Genomic DNA, 16,791 nt, shown 5'->3' with positions numbered 1-16,791 from the left:
GACCTTTGTTTTAGTAATCTTGTGTTTTGTGTGTTTGATCATTGTGGTTTGTGTACTTTGACATGGTTTCAATTTTATTAATGCAATGACTTTGTCTATTTTAAGATGATTGTTAAGCCTATTTTATTCAGTAGAATGCAATGATTTTAAAGAAAATATACAAGCTTTTAGTTGCAGTAACAAAGATAATATGAAGTGCAAAATAAAGATAGATAAATGTCATTACATTACATGGATCCAAGACCATTAAGTTCAAAACCAAAGATATATGTCATTACATAGCTGTCGAAAATTAAGTTCAAAACAAAAGATAATAGATGCCATTACATATCAAATCATTCAAGCTTGAGAAACACTAGCTTGAGTGAGAGTTCCTTGTGAGGCTTCACCTGCAGTTTGAGATGTGCTTACCGGTACCGAATCATCATGCTTGCCCTGCTTTGCATGCCACCTCGAGTTGTGATTAGCCTTACCACAAATGCCACAATGCATAGTCCTTTTCTTGGCTTTTGGTAGCTTCTTGGTTGGTGACTCATTCACACCTCTTTTCCTTGTCTTATCCGCTTTGGTGAGCTTCTTCTTCTTCTTCCCTGTTTCTTTCCCTCGTTCTCCCTCTGTTTCTTCCCCTTGTTCATCCTCTACAGGTGGAGCATGTACATCAGGAGCATCTGTTTTGGGCCAAAACATAGAACCCCTGACTGGAACAATTCCATCTGTGTAGTTTCTTCTCCACTTAGCCGTGCGAAACCACTCACAAACATAGTCTGACGGATCAACCTTTAACTTCAGCATCACACCATATGCATGCTTACATGGAATTCCAGTGATGTCGAACTTCCTGCACGAACAAGTTCTTTTCTCCAAATGGACACGATGAGTTTGGCCATTCAATCTTGAGTCAAAGTAGCCTTTAACGCTTCTTCTAATAACACATTTGTTGGCTCCGTCTTTAAAGGGCTTATCAACAAGAGCCTTAGTGAGAACTCTCTGCACATATGGTGTACATTTTCCTGACAAAGAGAGAGCCAATTAAGTTAACTGAATTTATATTTTTTAGATATTAGAAGTATTGAAAAAAACTTACCTTGGTGTTCATGAGATTCTCTGGATCTTGTGGCTATACGTACCATAGCAAGTCTTGCTATTGTTTCGAGCATATGCACAAATGGCTTCTCTCTTGCCTTGTTGATGGAGCTGTTAAAGGACTCTGTCGAGTTGTTCTCCACATCTTCGCAGTAATTTCCCAGCTTGAAGAAAGCTCGGCACCAACTCTTCGGATTTGTAGCCATAACATCTGTATACACACCTGTATCGTAGCAACTTCACCTGTCCAAGTTTTGCTGATACTTTGCTTCATTGTAGCTCGATGCTACACTCCATATGTAAGACTTCATCTGTTTTTTGTTGCCATGTTTCTTCTTCAAATTCCCGTAGATGTGTCTTACACACTTCCGATGCTCCATCTTAGGCAACTCTATCTTAATAGCTCTGATCAATCCCTGAAACAGAACCACAAACTTAATCAAACAACAACATAAAGAAACAGTGATTTCAACCAAAAAAAAACAAAAAACTTACCGGGCTACGGTCTGAGACAGCAATGTAATTGTCACCATCCTTTAGATCCAAATCAACCTTCAGTTTTTGCATAAACCATTGCCAATTGTCGTTATTTTCCACCTTTACAACAGCCCAAGCTATTGGATAAATTTCATTGTTTGCATCTCTACCTAAAGCAACCAATAACTGTCCCTTGATTCTTTCTTTGAGGAAGCAACCATCAAGTCCTATCAATGGCCTACAACTCTCCTTCCAAGTATTCCTGAGGGCGTCAAAGCAAATATAGATTCGATTGAAGACATCTTGACCTTCATCATTCTGGAACGTGTCTACTTCAACAGAAGAACCAGGATTTGATTCTACTATCTCGGCAGAATAATCTTTAAGGCGTGCAAACTGTTGATCATGTTCACTCTTAATCCACTTCAAAGCTTTATTCCTACCAGCTTGACACTGAGGCCTAGACACACTAATAGACCAATTTGCCATGATCAATTCCTCGATCTTCATAGGCATATAGTATGCCGGCTCTTCACGGATCTTGTTCACAAACAACCTAGCTATCACAGGGACCTTCACCATCTCACACTCTCCATTAACCTCACATGTGTGGTTATCTACAAACAACCTAACTCTCCAAATTTTATCCTTCGGCAGGATCGAAGCATAAATTTTCCAGCCACAAGCTTCATCATTCTCACCATGACCAGCACATTCGAAACCAAGCTTATCCTTATCATACCTGTATTGTCTGATATTGCAGCGAGTCCTAAGAGCATAATCGAGGACTCTGTCTTTGAAAGCCACACCATTGAAGAATGTCTGGTCTCGGTACAAATGCCCATCACCACGGCGTATATGCGTCCTCATTCTCTGTGGGGCTTCAGGATTTTCTTCTTCCTCATTATCTTCATCACTCTCAGGCAAGACGTCATGCTGAATTGGCGGCTCACTCCCGAAATTTTGCAACAATTCGTCGAGTTCAAACTCTTCTCGCTCAACTTCTTCATCATCAATTTCGAACTCTCCTTCGCCGATTATAGGTACTACAGACATGTTAAACACGAATTCAATCGATTTCCTGTTGTTTTCTCTCAGGAATTCTCTCCCACTCTCTCTATTTCACGTTCTAGGGTTCTTGGGTTTTTGATTTGGGGATTTTTTGGGTTTAGATAGATTAGGATGGTTAAGTCGGGTTAAAAATAATTAAGTTCGGTTAAGTCGAGATTCGGTATTACTAACCCGTCTTAACCAAACTAATTAACCAACTAAACATGGTTTTATGTGGATTTGAGTGTTTAACTTTTGTCGGGTGGGGAAAGAGATATTTATCTTTGATATGGTGGGTATATAGATATTTAACTTTCGTTTGGTGGGGAAATGAAACGAGGCAATAGTTTGATGGAGAAATAGTACGACACCATAGTTCCGGTGGGGAAATAGATCGCCAGCCCGGTTTTTGATTTGTTAATTTCAGTTGTTGTTTTGATATTAAGTTGGTGCTCGTGCTATTTAGGATTAAAAATATGTAATGGTGTTTTGAACTTTTAGATTAATTCTAGTGGATTTGGTGTTTTTGGTTTTTAAAATAAGTTTCTATAAAGCTATTAGATCGTAACATGAGTGCATAGAGCTTTTAACATTAGTATATAGGGCTTTGATTACTTTTTGTCAGAGCATACACATGGCGCTCGCTTCTGGTCGCCATGGCGCTAGGCGACACTCGATCACTTCATCGCCAGGGGTTGCCACTAGCCATTTTAAACCAAGCACGTATCTTGTAACAGCCCGATTCCCCGGAGTCCGACCGGGGTTATCGAAGGGGCGTTATGGACACGTGTCTACTCATCTAGACAACCCTACGTGTCCCGTTACTGGTCCCGAGAGACGAGCGCATAACCTTCTTTGAAATACCGTCATACCCACATCCATATACTTCTACTTACAGTCCTGCGCACAGGAAAAATGGAAATGGAGGGGTGAGCAACAAGTTACTCAGTGAAGTGGTTCTAGACCAGCCTGCCCGCATGACACTCTATACTACTCCATGCGGGAACTAGGACTGACTAGCCACTACAATCAGTTAATGCATTTTCATCATTTCCTAATGTTATCTGCAATTTCCACAATCACTTCCATTCATTTCTAACAACCTAGCGATCAATCAATACAATGATCTCACTCATTGCCACACGCGTCAAACCCTAGACTTAACCGACTCCTCTTGTCCGTCCGACCCGACCCTATGACACCTTTAACTCCCCGTTACCCGACCATGAGCTAAAACCCTACAATGCACATCCTTTTCAACTTTTCATCTTTTCCTCTTTTCCTCTTTTCCTCTTTTCCTCAGTGGGTAGCCCCCCACTAGGCTTCTACCCCATATTCATGTGGATTCGCCACATCTCCTATGGGTGCTTCCATATTCATGTGGATTCGCCACATCTCCTATGGATACCTAGCTTGGACCACTTACCCCACCTACAAACCTTAGACTCTCTATATGCTTTCCCACCCATGCTTAACCTTAACATCCTTCTTTCATACTTTTACTTATCATTTCACTTCCTTATCGTTTTCACTTAATCCTCCCCATTCCCAATTACTTTCCCTTTTCATTCATACTTGAACTTGGACTAAATCACTAGACGCCACCCGTTATCGGTGTCACACACAATACACATCGCATTCAAGTTCTACTTCAATAACGTTTATAATCATTGCTCATCTATCATCCTAGCATTTGTTCCTCTCTAGCATCCTAACTTCAATCACAACAACACATGGGACAACACAACCAAACATACAAGTATCAACTACCAATCAATCATTACCACGACAATTCAATTCAGTTCATCAAGTCCCATTTATCAGTATGAGGGTTCTTATGCATCATGATTCATTCATCTATCATCCTAGCAATACCATGTCCTATCAACCTAACTCCCAATCAGGGTCTAATCAAGCCTAACTCCAACATAAAGGAGTATACAGAACCATGAAAGAAGGTTGGGTTCGAAACACTCCACCTTAGCCTAGATCTGGATCTGGATCTGGAACAGGAGACAAAGGGGATGAGATCTGAACAGATCTGGAACAAGTAAACAAGAGAGACGAGATCTGGTCACCACCACAACACCACACATCCACCACCATCACCACACTCGGACGATCACCCCATCACCACTTGGACGACCACCACCACCACCACCGGCGGCTCGGCTTGCTCTCGGGGGACTCACGGCGAGGAGAGAGGAAGAGAACCAACGGAAAGAGAAAGGAGAGGGAGAGGGAGAGAGAGGAGGCGTGAGAGAAGAAGAGAGAAGAGGAAAAGGGAAGCTTGACGGCTAGGGTTTTCTAGTCTCTCTAAATCTCTGCAGAGCTTCGCTCTAGTTTCAGAATGAGAGAAAAATGAGAGGAGGCAGCTTTATTTATAGGAAAAGGAGGGAACCCTAGGTCATTTACCCTAATGGGCTGCAGTCTTAACGGGCTCTCCTTAAGAAAATTTTTGGGCTAGGAACCGGGCCGTTACAATTCTCCCCTGTTAATCGGAATTCGTCCCCGAATTCCAAGCCCTAGACTTCCAAACTTAACATCCGATAACAAAAGGAACTCACACAATCACACATCATACAAGGGAGGCACACAAGGCGAGAACAACTTTGCTCGGGGATCTTTTAAAAACCAATGAATGAATTAAGCTCAAAAAGAAATTTTGCAAATACAATGGATCCGATCAAAATCATAATAACGTATAGATATAATGGGTGGTTTTGAAATCATTTCCAGGAGTGTTAGAAGAAACAAAACTTTTACAAACTCTTTTCTTTTAATGAAAACAAGTTTTTTTTTTTTTTTTTTTTTTTTTTTTTTTTTCGAAAACGTCGGAAATGCTGATCCCTTAGGACAGAACTAAGGGATCTTAACCCGCTCTGATACCAATTGTAACAGCCCGATTCCCCGGAGTCCGACCGGGGTTATCGAAGGGGCGTTATGGACACGTGTCTACTCATCTAGACAACCCTACGTGTCCCGTTACTGGTCCCGAGAGACGAGCGCATAACCTTCTTTGAAATACCGTCATACCCACATCCATATACTTCTACTTACAGTCCTGCGCACAGGAAAAATGGAAATGGAGGGGTGAGCAACAAGTTACTCAGTGAAGTGGTTCTAGACCAGCCTGCCCGCATGACACTCTATACTACTCCATGCGGGAACTAGGACTGACTAGCCACTACAATCAGTTAATGCATTTTCATCATTTCCTAATGTTATCTGCAATTTCCACAATCACTTCCATTCATTTCTAACAACCTAGCGATCAATCAATACAATGATCTCACTCATTGCCACACACGTCAAACCCTAGACTTAACCGACTCCTCTTGTCCGTCCGACCCGACCCTATGACACCTTTAACTCCCCGTTACCCGACCATGAGCTAAAACCCTACAATGCACATCCTTTTCAACTTTTCATCTTTTCCTCTTTTCCTCTTTTCCTCTTTTCCTCAGTGGGTAGCCCCCCACTAGGCTTCTACCCCATATTCATGTGGATTCGCCACATCTCCTATGGGTGCTTCCATATTCATGTGGATTCGCCACATCTCCTATGGATACCTAGCTTGGACCACTTACCCCACCTACAAACCTTAGACTCTCTATATGCTTTCCCACCCATGCTTAACCTTAACATCCTTCTTTCATACTTTTACTTATCATTTCACTTCCTTATCGTTTTCACTTAATCCTCCCCATTCCCAATTACTTTCCCTTTTCATTCATACTTGAACTTGGACTAAATCACTAGACGCCACCCGTTATCGGTGTCACACACAATACACATCGCATTCAAGTTCTACTTCAATAACGTTTATAATCATTGCTCATCTATCATCCTAGCATTTGTTCCTCTCTAGCATCCTAACTTCAATCACAACAACACATGGGACAACACAACCAAACATACAAGTATCAACTACCAATCAATCATTACCACGACAATTCAATTCAGTTCATCAAGTCCCATTTATCAGTATGAGGGTTCTTATGCATCATGATTCATTCATCTATCATCCTAGCAATACCATGTCCTATCAACCTAACTCCCAATCAGGGTCTAATCAAGCCTAACTCCAACATAAAGGAGTATACAGAACCATGAAAGAAGGTTGGGTTCGAAACACTCCACCTTAGCCTAGATCTGGATCTGGATCTGGAACAGGAGACAAAGGGGATGAGATCTGAACAGATCTGGAACAAGTAAACAAGAGAGACGAGATCTGGTCACCACCACAACACCACACATCCACCACCATCACCACACTCGGACGATCACCCCATCACCACTTGGACGACCACCACCACCACCACCGGCGGCTCGGCTTGCTCTCGGGGGACTCACGGCGAGGAGAGAGGAAGAGAACCAACGGAAAGAGAAAGGAGAGGGAGAGGGAGAGAGAGGAGGCGTGAGAGAAGAAGAGAGAAGAGGAAAAGGGAAGCTTGACGGCTAGGGTTTTCTAGTCTCTCTAAATCTCTGCAGAGCTTCGCTCTAGTTTCAGAATGAGAGAAAAATGAGAGGAGGCAGCTTTATTTATAGGAAAAGGAGGGAACCCTAGGTCATTTACCCTAATGGGCTGCAGTCTTAACGGGCTCTCCTTAAGAAAATTTTTGGGCTAGGAACCGGGCCGTTACATATCTACCTCGAGAATTCAAACACATATCTTCAAATTTAATTTAACAAAAAATTTCAAACTTATCATTCGGTTGCAACAATAATAACAATATTCCATAATATTCACATAATTTAAAAATAATTTTTATAAATTGATGGTCGGTTTCAACTAATCCACACAATATGGTATTACTTGAGGGTTTAAAAGAAGGATATTCTTTATGTATATATGATATCATGAGTTCTATTCATCCGTTTTCCTCTATTGTTGGTTTAAAATCAGCAAATATACTATAAGATAGCAATATCTACATTATAGCTAACCATAAAAACAAATTCGTAATATCTACATCTAATATATATTAATTACGATTTTACTAACAGTATATTCTGTCTAAATACCCTAACAGTTCTACTCATATATATCAATCTCAGTGCTCTTAAAATCAACCATCACCTTAACTAAAACACTTTCAGCCATGTCTATGTTTTTTTTTTTTAAACAACAGCGATGTCTATGATTAAGGCTTTTTCGTTACTAAAAGACATTAAGCCCTACAAAGAGGGATGGCGCATCCAAGTGAAGTTGATTCATTGGTGAGGCAGAAAACCAATTATGGAGGTGATACTTTTGAGATGATTTTCACAGATGAAACTGTAAAGAGTATTTGAATTTTTATTTTTTTCTCAAAATCAATAATGTGTACTAAGTTTTGAAATCTGTTTTTGTTTCAGGGTAATAAAAATACACTGCTTGACCAGAAAAACTATCATACAACGTACCCATAGTAAATTACGCCTTGGTGAATGGCGACTCATAGACACGTTTACAGTGTCTCATGCAAGAGGTCAGTATCGTCCGACAGACCATCACCTATAATAGTCATCTGCGGTAACAATTTACCAAGTTTAGGATGAAGATTTTGGTATCTCAAGTGACTGAACATGGAAGTTGCAAAAGTAAGTTGCTGATACTGCCTTGATTGTACACAAACTCATTAAAAGTTACATACAAAATCAACATGTGTTTTTCAGAAACCGATCAAACTAAAAATTAATGAGTTTATAATCTTCATCTTTGATCCCAATCAACATAATCAGTTTACGTATCACCATATATCTATTCTATTAATATATATTCAATCAATACTATTAACAATCATGGTTCATAGTCTGGGTGATCAATCCTAGACCTAGCATTAAGAACAACTAGATGAAGAACTATTAAAATATCCTAACAACAATTCATATTATCAATACATAGATCACCCTTTGAAGAACCCTAATCTAACAATAAGAATACTCAAACATATTCATAAGAAACATGGTCATGATAGTATGAATAATACTTAAAGTGAAATGAGTATGAAACGTAACAAGACAAACTAAAGAAACAAGGGAGTTTAAAATCTTTTATGTTATGAAGTTCAGATCTCTCTCTCCTCTCCTAAACTTTCCAACCTATCAAGTTTGCCTCCTCTTCAAGTGTGTGATAATGGTGGAAGAAGTCTCAATAAGGTCTGCCTCAAAAATGATACAAAACCCTGATAAATAGCCTAACATGCGGCCAAGAACTTATGGTGCAATAACTTGGAGTTTTGGATAAAACTTGTAATTTTCTTAAATGCTGACTCTCGCTCGTTCGACATCAATAGCTCTATGTCGATCGATAGTGGAAGTGATCTGTCGATCGATGTTTATTTTCAATAATTGATCCACCTTAGTGATTTCAGCATAACTCTTAAAAAGGTTCCAAAATACTCCAAAATCACTATTTTCCTCAAATGAGTACCTAAAGTTGTAAAAGCTCTGAAAAGACTCCATATATAAAAGACTCTACAAATATCTATAAATTATGGTTAAAATGGTTAAAATCCATGACATATCATCGTACACACGCAAGATAGATGTGTGTTAGTTTACATTGGATCTCTATTGGTGTATCTATTTTCTATATTTGTTTTGATAGTTATCATTGTTTAAAAAAAAATTCCTAAAAAGCTTAATAATACAATCGACAAAAAAAAATTGAATATACTCAATTACACATTGGGATATTTCGCGTGACAATAGTATTTCTAAATTGGCTTTAGGTACAATATATAAGAGTTATTATGAAAGGAACATCTTACTTCATGTTTCTTAGCTTTAAGTCTAGTGTTATCAATTTAATTCCTACATTTGGGAATCGTTGATCCAGAAATCTCATTCCACCGGTTCGAGTACAGATCAGGTTCTTGTCTTCTAGCTGTTTGTAGGTGGGACCCACTACTTTTCGTTTACGTTTGACGGTTTTAACGCATCTCGTTTCGAGAAAAATACCAAAGCAGAGCAAACGCCACCGAACCAAGAACCAAAAGTAGGCAGCAGCAAAGATCATATCATTATCTATGGGGAGGGGAGATTCAGACACCCATCCATGGCGGAACAAAACCTAAACTCTTTATCAGGTACACACAATGAACACATCAGATCTCATGGGTTATATGTATAGGTTTCTTTGAGTTTCTGTAAGAAAAAAAGAAAAAAAAAACAAAGACTTTGATCAAATCCTGTTTTCAAAAATTTCACAATCAAATCACGAGTCTATTGGAATGTTTATCAGAATTATCGATATAATAGAAATAAACTGATCATGTTTGTAATATCATTTGTGTAGATTCAGAGAAACTACACAATTCTTATTTTCTTTGTTGGGTGTTTTTTCTAAGAGGAGAAGACTGTAAGAGCGCCTAATGTGTTAGAACGGGTCAAAGAAGAGATAGAGGCAATAGGTCATCATCCTGAAAAGTCAAGGAGCCACCATCACAAAGAGACTCATGGAACAAGTGACGACATTGACCAGAATACACCAGTTGATGATGTGAAAGGACCTGGTTTCTTTGAACGCGTCAAAGAAGAGGTAGAAGCCATCGTTAATGCTGTTGTTACTCCTAAGCATTCTCCAAAAAAGTGAATGTTTCATAGTTACTTCCAAAGCAGCCCCGGGACCGGGACGGGGACCGGAAACTGGGACGGGAGCGGAGACGGGAAACGTCAAACTTAAAATTTGTAGATACGAGTACGGCATAGAAACGGCGACCATGTTATAAGAAAATATAAAAATATCCATAAGTCAAAATGTTAAAATCTGAAACATAAGCTTTAACAGAAGCAAACACACTTGATCAAAATACTAGACATCAGCAGAAACAATAGCAAACATACTTGATAAAAATACTAGATAGCAACAGAAACAGCAACAGAAACAGCAGCAAACACACTTGATTAAAATACTAAACAACAACAGAATAAACTAATCATCTAGTAGCCCATTTTCGAATTCCGGTTCATCTAGTGAAAGGTCAGCAAACTCCAAGAATCCTACATCTTCCATAGAATCAAATCCATCTCCACCAACGTCCCACATCTTGGTCTTTTCAGCTTCATATTGATCAGAATTCCTTGATAGAAGTCTTAGGTTGTTGTGGATGAAAACTAAGTCTTGAGCACGACTAGGATTTAACCTGTCCCTTCTTAGTGAATGAATGAATGAGTAAGTACTCCAATTACGCTCAGCACATGAAGATGAACTAGGCTGTCCAAGTAACCTAAAAGCCAAAGCTTGGAGTAGAGGAGTTTGAGCACCAAAGTTAGCCCACCAACTTTTGGGATCCATAGTAGACATCATTGAAATGGATGTTAAATCTTCAAAAGGACCACTCTTCATCGAGAACAATGCATACTCCTGCATAACTTTCATGTGATCCTCATTGCTTGGAAACAATCTTCAAAAGCACTTTATCCTTTCATGTGAAATTTCTGCATCCCTATGTGGACATTTTCTTGCCAAATCTTCATTCAGCCAATCATCACTATAAAATCAACAAAATACAGAACAATATATAAACATATATATGTGACAAATGTAAAATAAAATGATAAATCATATATTAAAATCATACCTTAGATTTAAAGAATGAGCTAGACAATGTAGGGGAGTGTTATTCCTTGTCCAGCGAGCCACCAAAATTTCATAAACAACATTGTAGAAGGGACTGAATTCAGACATTGAACGCTTTTCTCTCTTGTAAATCTCAGCTTTCACCTTCTCGATCATAGAATCCCACATCTCATATACCAAGTGAAGACATGGTTTGTCGGTGTCACAAAATCTAATCATCTCATATATAGATCTTGTGAAATCTATAATATAAGATACCTTTTCCCACCAGTCATCATCTACAACCTTCTCTTTAACAAAGCTTGCTTTCCCAATTGTCATCATCTCTGTAAGTAGACCATTCTTCACTTATAACCATGGCTTGAAGACCCCTTCTGATCAGCTTCAATCTCTTAAGCATCACAATGATTGAGGCAAACCGTGTATCAGCAACCTTAAGTAGTCTCAGCGGACAGAACTTACCAAAAATGGCTAGTCTCATGTTGTGGTTTCATGATGAAGTTTTTTATTGCAATGGCATCTCCATGAATGTCAGTAATCCAATTACACTCCTCATATGTTTCTTGATTTGCTTCCACATACCTTGGTGCACAAATATTTTTCAGAGCGAGATTGAGAGTATGAACAACACATGGTGTCCAATAGATGTGAGGAAACCTCCCCTCAATAAGGTCTCCAGCCGCCTTACAATTTGAAGCATTATCTGTGATGACTTGTACAACATTTTGATCGTATGTATGTAAGAACAAACTTAATTTCATATTATCATATATATCTCTGAGTGTTGGACCTATGAGGGTTTAATAGTTTCTAAGTATGAAGTCTTTCACACGTACCAGAATTGTGTTGATTCGCAGTGGATATCAGCAACAACATTGTCTGTCAATTGATGAATATCCTATATTTGTTAGTCATTTCTCTTGCAAATGTGACTCAATGGAACTTGGTTAAGTCCTGGTTCAACAGTTGTTTCTTTAAAAGATGAAGTCTGTTTGAAACAGAAGGTTTATAAGTAAACGGGATTTATGTAACCATCCATATTCTATAGGATGGACAAATCGAATATGTAAAGTGACAAATTACAAATAATAGGAATAGACATAAACAAAACTAGGATAAGACTTGTGCCTTGCGCATGTTAAATTTATATGAAAATTATTTAAACAATATTGTATGAAAAAAATAAATGTATATTTTTGATCGAATTAATATTTTGGCCTTTAAAATTTTTTTTAAAATTTTGTTAATTACATAATTTTGTTTATTGATGAGGTGATCTCATTTTTAAAAATATTTTAGGTCAAAAAATCACTTATCACATAAGAACCTCACGTTTAGGCCGAAGAATCTCAAGTCTACAATTTGGTTACAATAAAACTATGCCAGCTTGGTTTTATAACATGATTTAACAATTTAAAATTTAATTATGGATATGAGAAGTTTACGTTCACGTGCCAATCTTATCTATCGTCAATAGTTTTCTACTTTTTGTGTCTCCTTTTCATTTTGGTTATTTCTCAATATAAATATTGATTTTAGATTTTATTCTTATTTGGTTTGTTTGTTTTGGCCTGAGATTTAGAAAATGTTTAAGATTTAAAATTATTAAAGAGCTACATACTTAGGTTAAGATCCGCGTTTTGTGCAAAATAAATATTTTATATTTATTACTTATTTTATATTTTTATGCATATTATGAAACAATAAAATAATATTATATATATTGAATAACTAAGAAACCAATTACTATTATGCAAAAAATTGTTGTGCACATATAAATCAAACGATCACTCTTGTTTATTCGCAATCATTTTAGGGTAAATAAATCAAAACAATCAATCTTATCTATCATATACGATATATAATTAAATTTAAATGATATTAACATAGATATATAGTATACTTTTAATATGTATATTTATTAAATGAGGTTTCTACTCATATGGTTTTATGATTATTTGCATATTTGTGTAACAAAGTTTTACACCAACGAAATTTTTTTAATGTGGGATGTTTAATAGTTCCAATAATTTATAATCATTAAAAAAAACAATGAAGATTTCCAAAATTAGAATATTAACTTTTCAATATATGTTTATTTAAAGATATTATTAAAATTTACATCATAACACATGCTTGTTAGTTTTGTGAATATGCATATAGTTGTGTAATAGGGGATGTTGTGACATAATAACAAAAGTATACATATGCATAAGTTATTTGAATGTATGTATACGAACGTAAATTAAAATATTTACTAATATACAAATAAATAATATATAGTTATTTGCATAAATACGTTATGTATATAGTCGTAGCTACGGATATAATGATATATATTCTTAAATACACAGTTTTATCAATATGCACATATTAAATATTTTTTTAAACATATATGGTAACCGGCAATATATATTAGACGAACTATTACAAAATTGGCGTACAACATTACATAAGAAATATATGCTAATAAGTGCTAGCATTCCAATAAACTGTCAATTCCATTAAATGCTTAATTATCTCACGCTATGTATCAAATCATATGCTTAGCATCATGTGCATCGAATTTTTAAGGGATCCTAGCGAAATCATTAGAGAGCTTTTGGACCAACTATTTTTTTCAATTGAATATGGAGCTGACACGTCATCAAAATTGTTATGCTAATTAACTGACACGTAGGATAGACATTTTTTTAATTTTTACAAACTTGAGGTTACATCTTTTCAAATGTTCCTCGATAAATATAAAAGGGATACTATTTAGTCTAAGCAGAGCCGAGATAAAATCAATCTCCTTAATTCATTAAACATATATACTGTGTCAGTTTGACACATTCAAAAATTCCATGATACAACTGCTAATCTCTTCGGTCAGTCAATTAAATTGAGAACTGAAACTAGTCGAACATAGAAATGTGTTATATTCTCAAACACAATACAAAAAACTAGATTTAGGTGTTTAATTTATATATATATATATGTTGTTAAATTTTATTTTGTATTAAATGTTATTTTTTTCTTATACGTATAATATAATTAATCGTATTTTATACATACCATCATATAAATAATCATATAATTAATAAGGCTCATGTAACTTGGCTTTCGTCTCTTCTTAGCTTTGATAGATTGTGTGAGGCTCATGTAATTTGGCTTTCTGTAATAACCTCCTTCCTCAACGAAAATTCCTGAGAAGGGAACTGGGGAATGAGATGTGGATGAAGTCTCAGAACTCGTAGCTGATGATGACATTGGCGGAGGTCTAACAAAAACTCTAGTTGTGAGATTGTTCTTCCTGTCCAGAGCTTTGTCATATTCAGAAACAATGATATCTATTTTCCCTCTCATGGCATGTATGCAACCCCTTTGTCAAGCTAATTCAAACATAGACTGCTCTCGCATGATCTATTGCTCTTTCTAACACTTTCTTGTTTGATAATCAACTCTTGCTTTTTTTTTTTTTTACAATGCGTACAAAATTACATGTTAGTTGATTATCTCACATTTAAATATTGGTTGTGATTTCATCTCTATCTTCTTAACTCGTCTTAAGCTTTTGATTTTACACATAATATTGGTTACTTCTAACAATAATGTGATCATATATTTTATTAATAGTCCACTCTTGTTTTACACATTTGTATTTATTTAATATTCATATTATTATTTATTATAAATAGATCCACAAATAAGAGACAAACATTTAGACTTATTGTCAAAAGAAATAATATAAAACTTTGGTTGGACATTACTAAATTCATAACACTTAGCGAGAACCCTTACTTACAAGCGCAGTTACAAAATTCTTTTTCTTCCGAACAACTACCAACAGTTCCATGTTGCTTCTTACATTTATCCAAACATATAGTTGGAGCACAATAGTTTCCTTTTATTGGAATTTTATGAGGACAATTCTTTTTCTGCGCATCTGCCATCATTCCTGTAAGATATAAAAATCTCAAATTTTAATTGTTAGAAAATATATATAGATTTTATGAAATACAAAACTTATTTATCAGCAAAAAATGTTTAATAACATTTTGTTTTAAACGTTATAAGTAAAAAATAAATATATTTTGCCAGTAAATAAAAAAAACGAGCATATCGTTTGGTTACACATTATTTTTTATTTTGCGAAAAATATGGTTTCAAGAATTGTGTGCATATTTATAAACATTACGTATAAAATTTTGATATTTTAAGAACAACTATTGTATGTATTGGAAAAGCATAACATATAACCTATAAAATCTATAAATTTAATTAAAAATATCAAATAAATTTACGTAAGAACTATAGTTCATCCATATTATGAAAAGTGTTGGTTAAATCATTTGTATGTGCAGGACAAAATGTTCATAAATAGATGATAAAAATGAAACTATTTAATATTATTTCATCATAATAGTTCTTCATCATATATAAACCCATACATTAAAAAAAAATTATAAATGAAATAAAGTATAAAAACGCTTAAATACTTCAGGGTTGATCCTTTCAATTTTAACGCAAACATTTCTGACCATACTTTCTATATTTTCTAGCCTTCTTCAAATTTATGAATTTTACACAAAGAGATAATTTAATGCTATGTTTTATTTAGTAAACAAAATTTATTATATGGGGGTTTACAATATTTTAAAAGTCAAATTTTATTATAATCAATTTTTTATGGAATTACTATATGCAATATATTAAGATGTAAATACAAACCTTGTGAGAGAATGATGGAGATAATTAAGAACGTAAACGAGAGTTGAAGAGATTTCTTCATCTTGGATTATAGAAATGGATTTATATTGACTTAAAAATTTAGGAAAGAGATGAAGTATTCTATTTTTTTTAAAACATAAGAAGTATTCTTACATATATATACATATTAAAAATCTAATTTAAGAAACTCACATTAATATGTTCTGATTTAAATGAATCTAATTTAGAAAAATCCATGTTTTGCTCATATAATATGTGGAAGCTTTAAACTCGTTCATTTTCCTATAAGTAAATAAAAAGGTATGTGTCCTATGCGTGTACATAAATCTGATGTTCTAAACAGTTATTGCTATTTTTAGAATTATGAATTTATTTAAAACAATGTCATTAAATTACTTTTCAAACATTACTATTTAAATTAATAGTTTATAGGTGGATGTCCCACATGTAACATAATTTATAAGATTATATTAAAAAAATTAGTAAGTATTTAATAAAAAAATTTTATTCATTCGATAAAATAACGAAAAATAAAAACTATATAATAATCAGATAGATGAACTGAATTCAGTTTTAGATTTAGATAGTGAGAATAAATTTTATTAGGAAGCTTTCGTCTAAACTAGGTTATTTGGTCATTTAATAGGCCTTTCATGTCTAAAGATGAAACTTTGCTCTTGGTTTCATATTGACAAAGAGTTGGGAAGAACATATTATCTTAGAAGCATCAGAAGCTAACTATTAAATAATAAAAGTGGTCAAACAACAACATTGCTGCAGTCTTCATACTAACTCGTATGTAAAAGAACATACATAGAAGTTGCTCATATATCTATAAATCAGTATGTTGTGTGTGTTTTAGAACCATCAAGGTGTTGAAATGTTTTAATGATTTAATG

The 16,791-nt window shown here is 35.3% G+C and overlaps 2 protein-coding genes across 2 annotated transcripts; one reads left to right on the top strand and one right to left on the bottom strand.

Moving 5' to 3' along the window:
• Nucleotides 1-22: 22 nt before the first annotated feature.
• LOC103840363 lies at nt 23-3,585 on the bottom strand. Its single transcript, XM_033279309.1, has 2 exons — nt 1,085-3,585; nt 23-1,010 (listed from the first exon to the last, which is right to left on the bottom strand). Exons 1-2 carry the CDS (start codon nt 1,287-1,289, stop codon nt 340-342), a joined length of 876 nt encoding a protein of 291 aa, XP_033135200.1. The 5' UTR covers nt 1,290-3,585; the 3' UTR covers nt 23-339.
• A 3,675-nt stretch (nt 3,586-7,260) lies between these two features.
• LOC103838887 lies at nt 7,261-12,412 on the top strand. The gene is made up of 2 exons (XM_009115342.3): nt 7,261-9,686; nt 9,948-12,412. The coding sequence occupies exons 1-2, from the start codon at nt 9,656-9,658 to the stop codon at nt 10,190-10,192; spliced, it is 276 nt and encodes a 91-aa protein (XP_009113590.1). The 5' UTR covers nt 7,261-9,655; the 3' UTR covers nt 10,193-12,412.
• The last annotated feature ends 4,379 nt before the right edge of the window (nt 12,413-16,791 follow it).

Source organism: Brassica rapa, chromosome A09, assembly GCF_000309985.2.
Source record: "Brassica rapa cultivar Chiifu-401-42 chromosome A09, CAAS_Brap_v3.01, whole genome shotgun sequence".
In the NCBI taxonomy this organism is placed as follows: domain Eukaryota; kingdom Viridiplantae; phylum Streptophyta; class Magnoliopsida; order Brassicales; family Brassicaceae; genus Brassica; species Brassica rapa.
This window is presented reverse-complemented; position numbering and strand designations above follow the sequence as displayed.

Coding starts and splice junctions, on each gene's coding strand:
- LOC103840363 (XM_033279309.1), bottom strand. CDS start 1,289: ATGGCTACAAATCCGAAGAGTTGGTGCCGAGCTTTCTTCAAGCTGGGA. Junction 1,011..1,084: donor AGAATCTCATGAACACCAAG/GTAAGTTTTTTT, acceptor TCTCTTTGTCAG/GAAAATGTACACCATATGTG.
- LOC103838887 (XM_009115342.3), top strand. CDS start 9,656: ATGGCGGAACAAAACCTAAACTCTTTATCAG. Junction 9,687..9,947: donor AAACCTAAACTCTTTATCAG/GTACACACAATG, acceptor GTTTTTTCTAAG/AGGAGAAGACTGTAAGAGCG.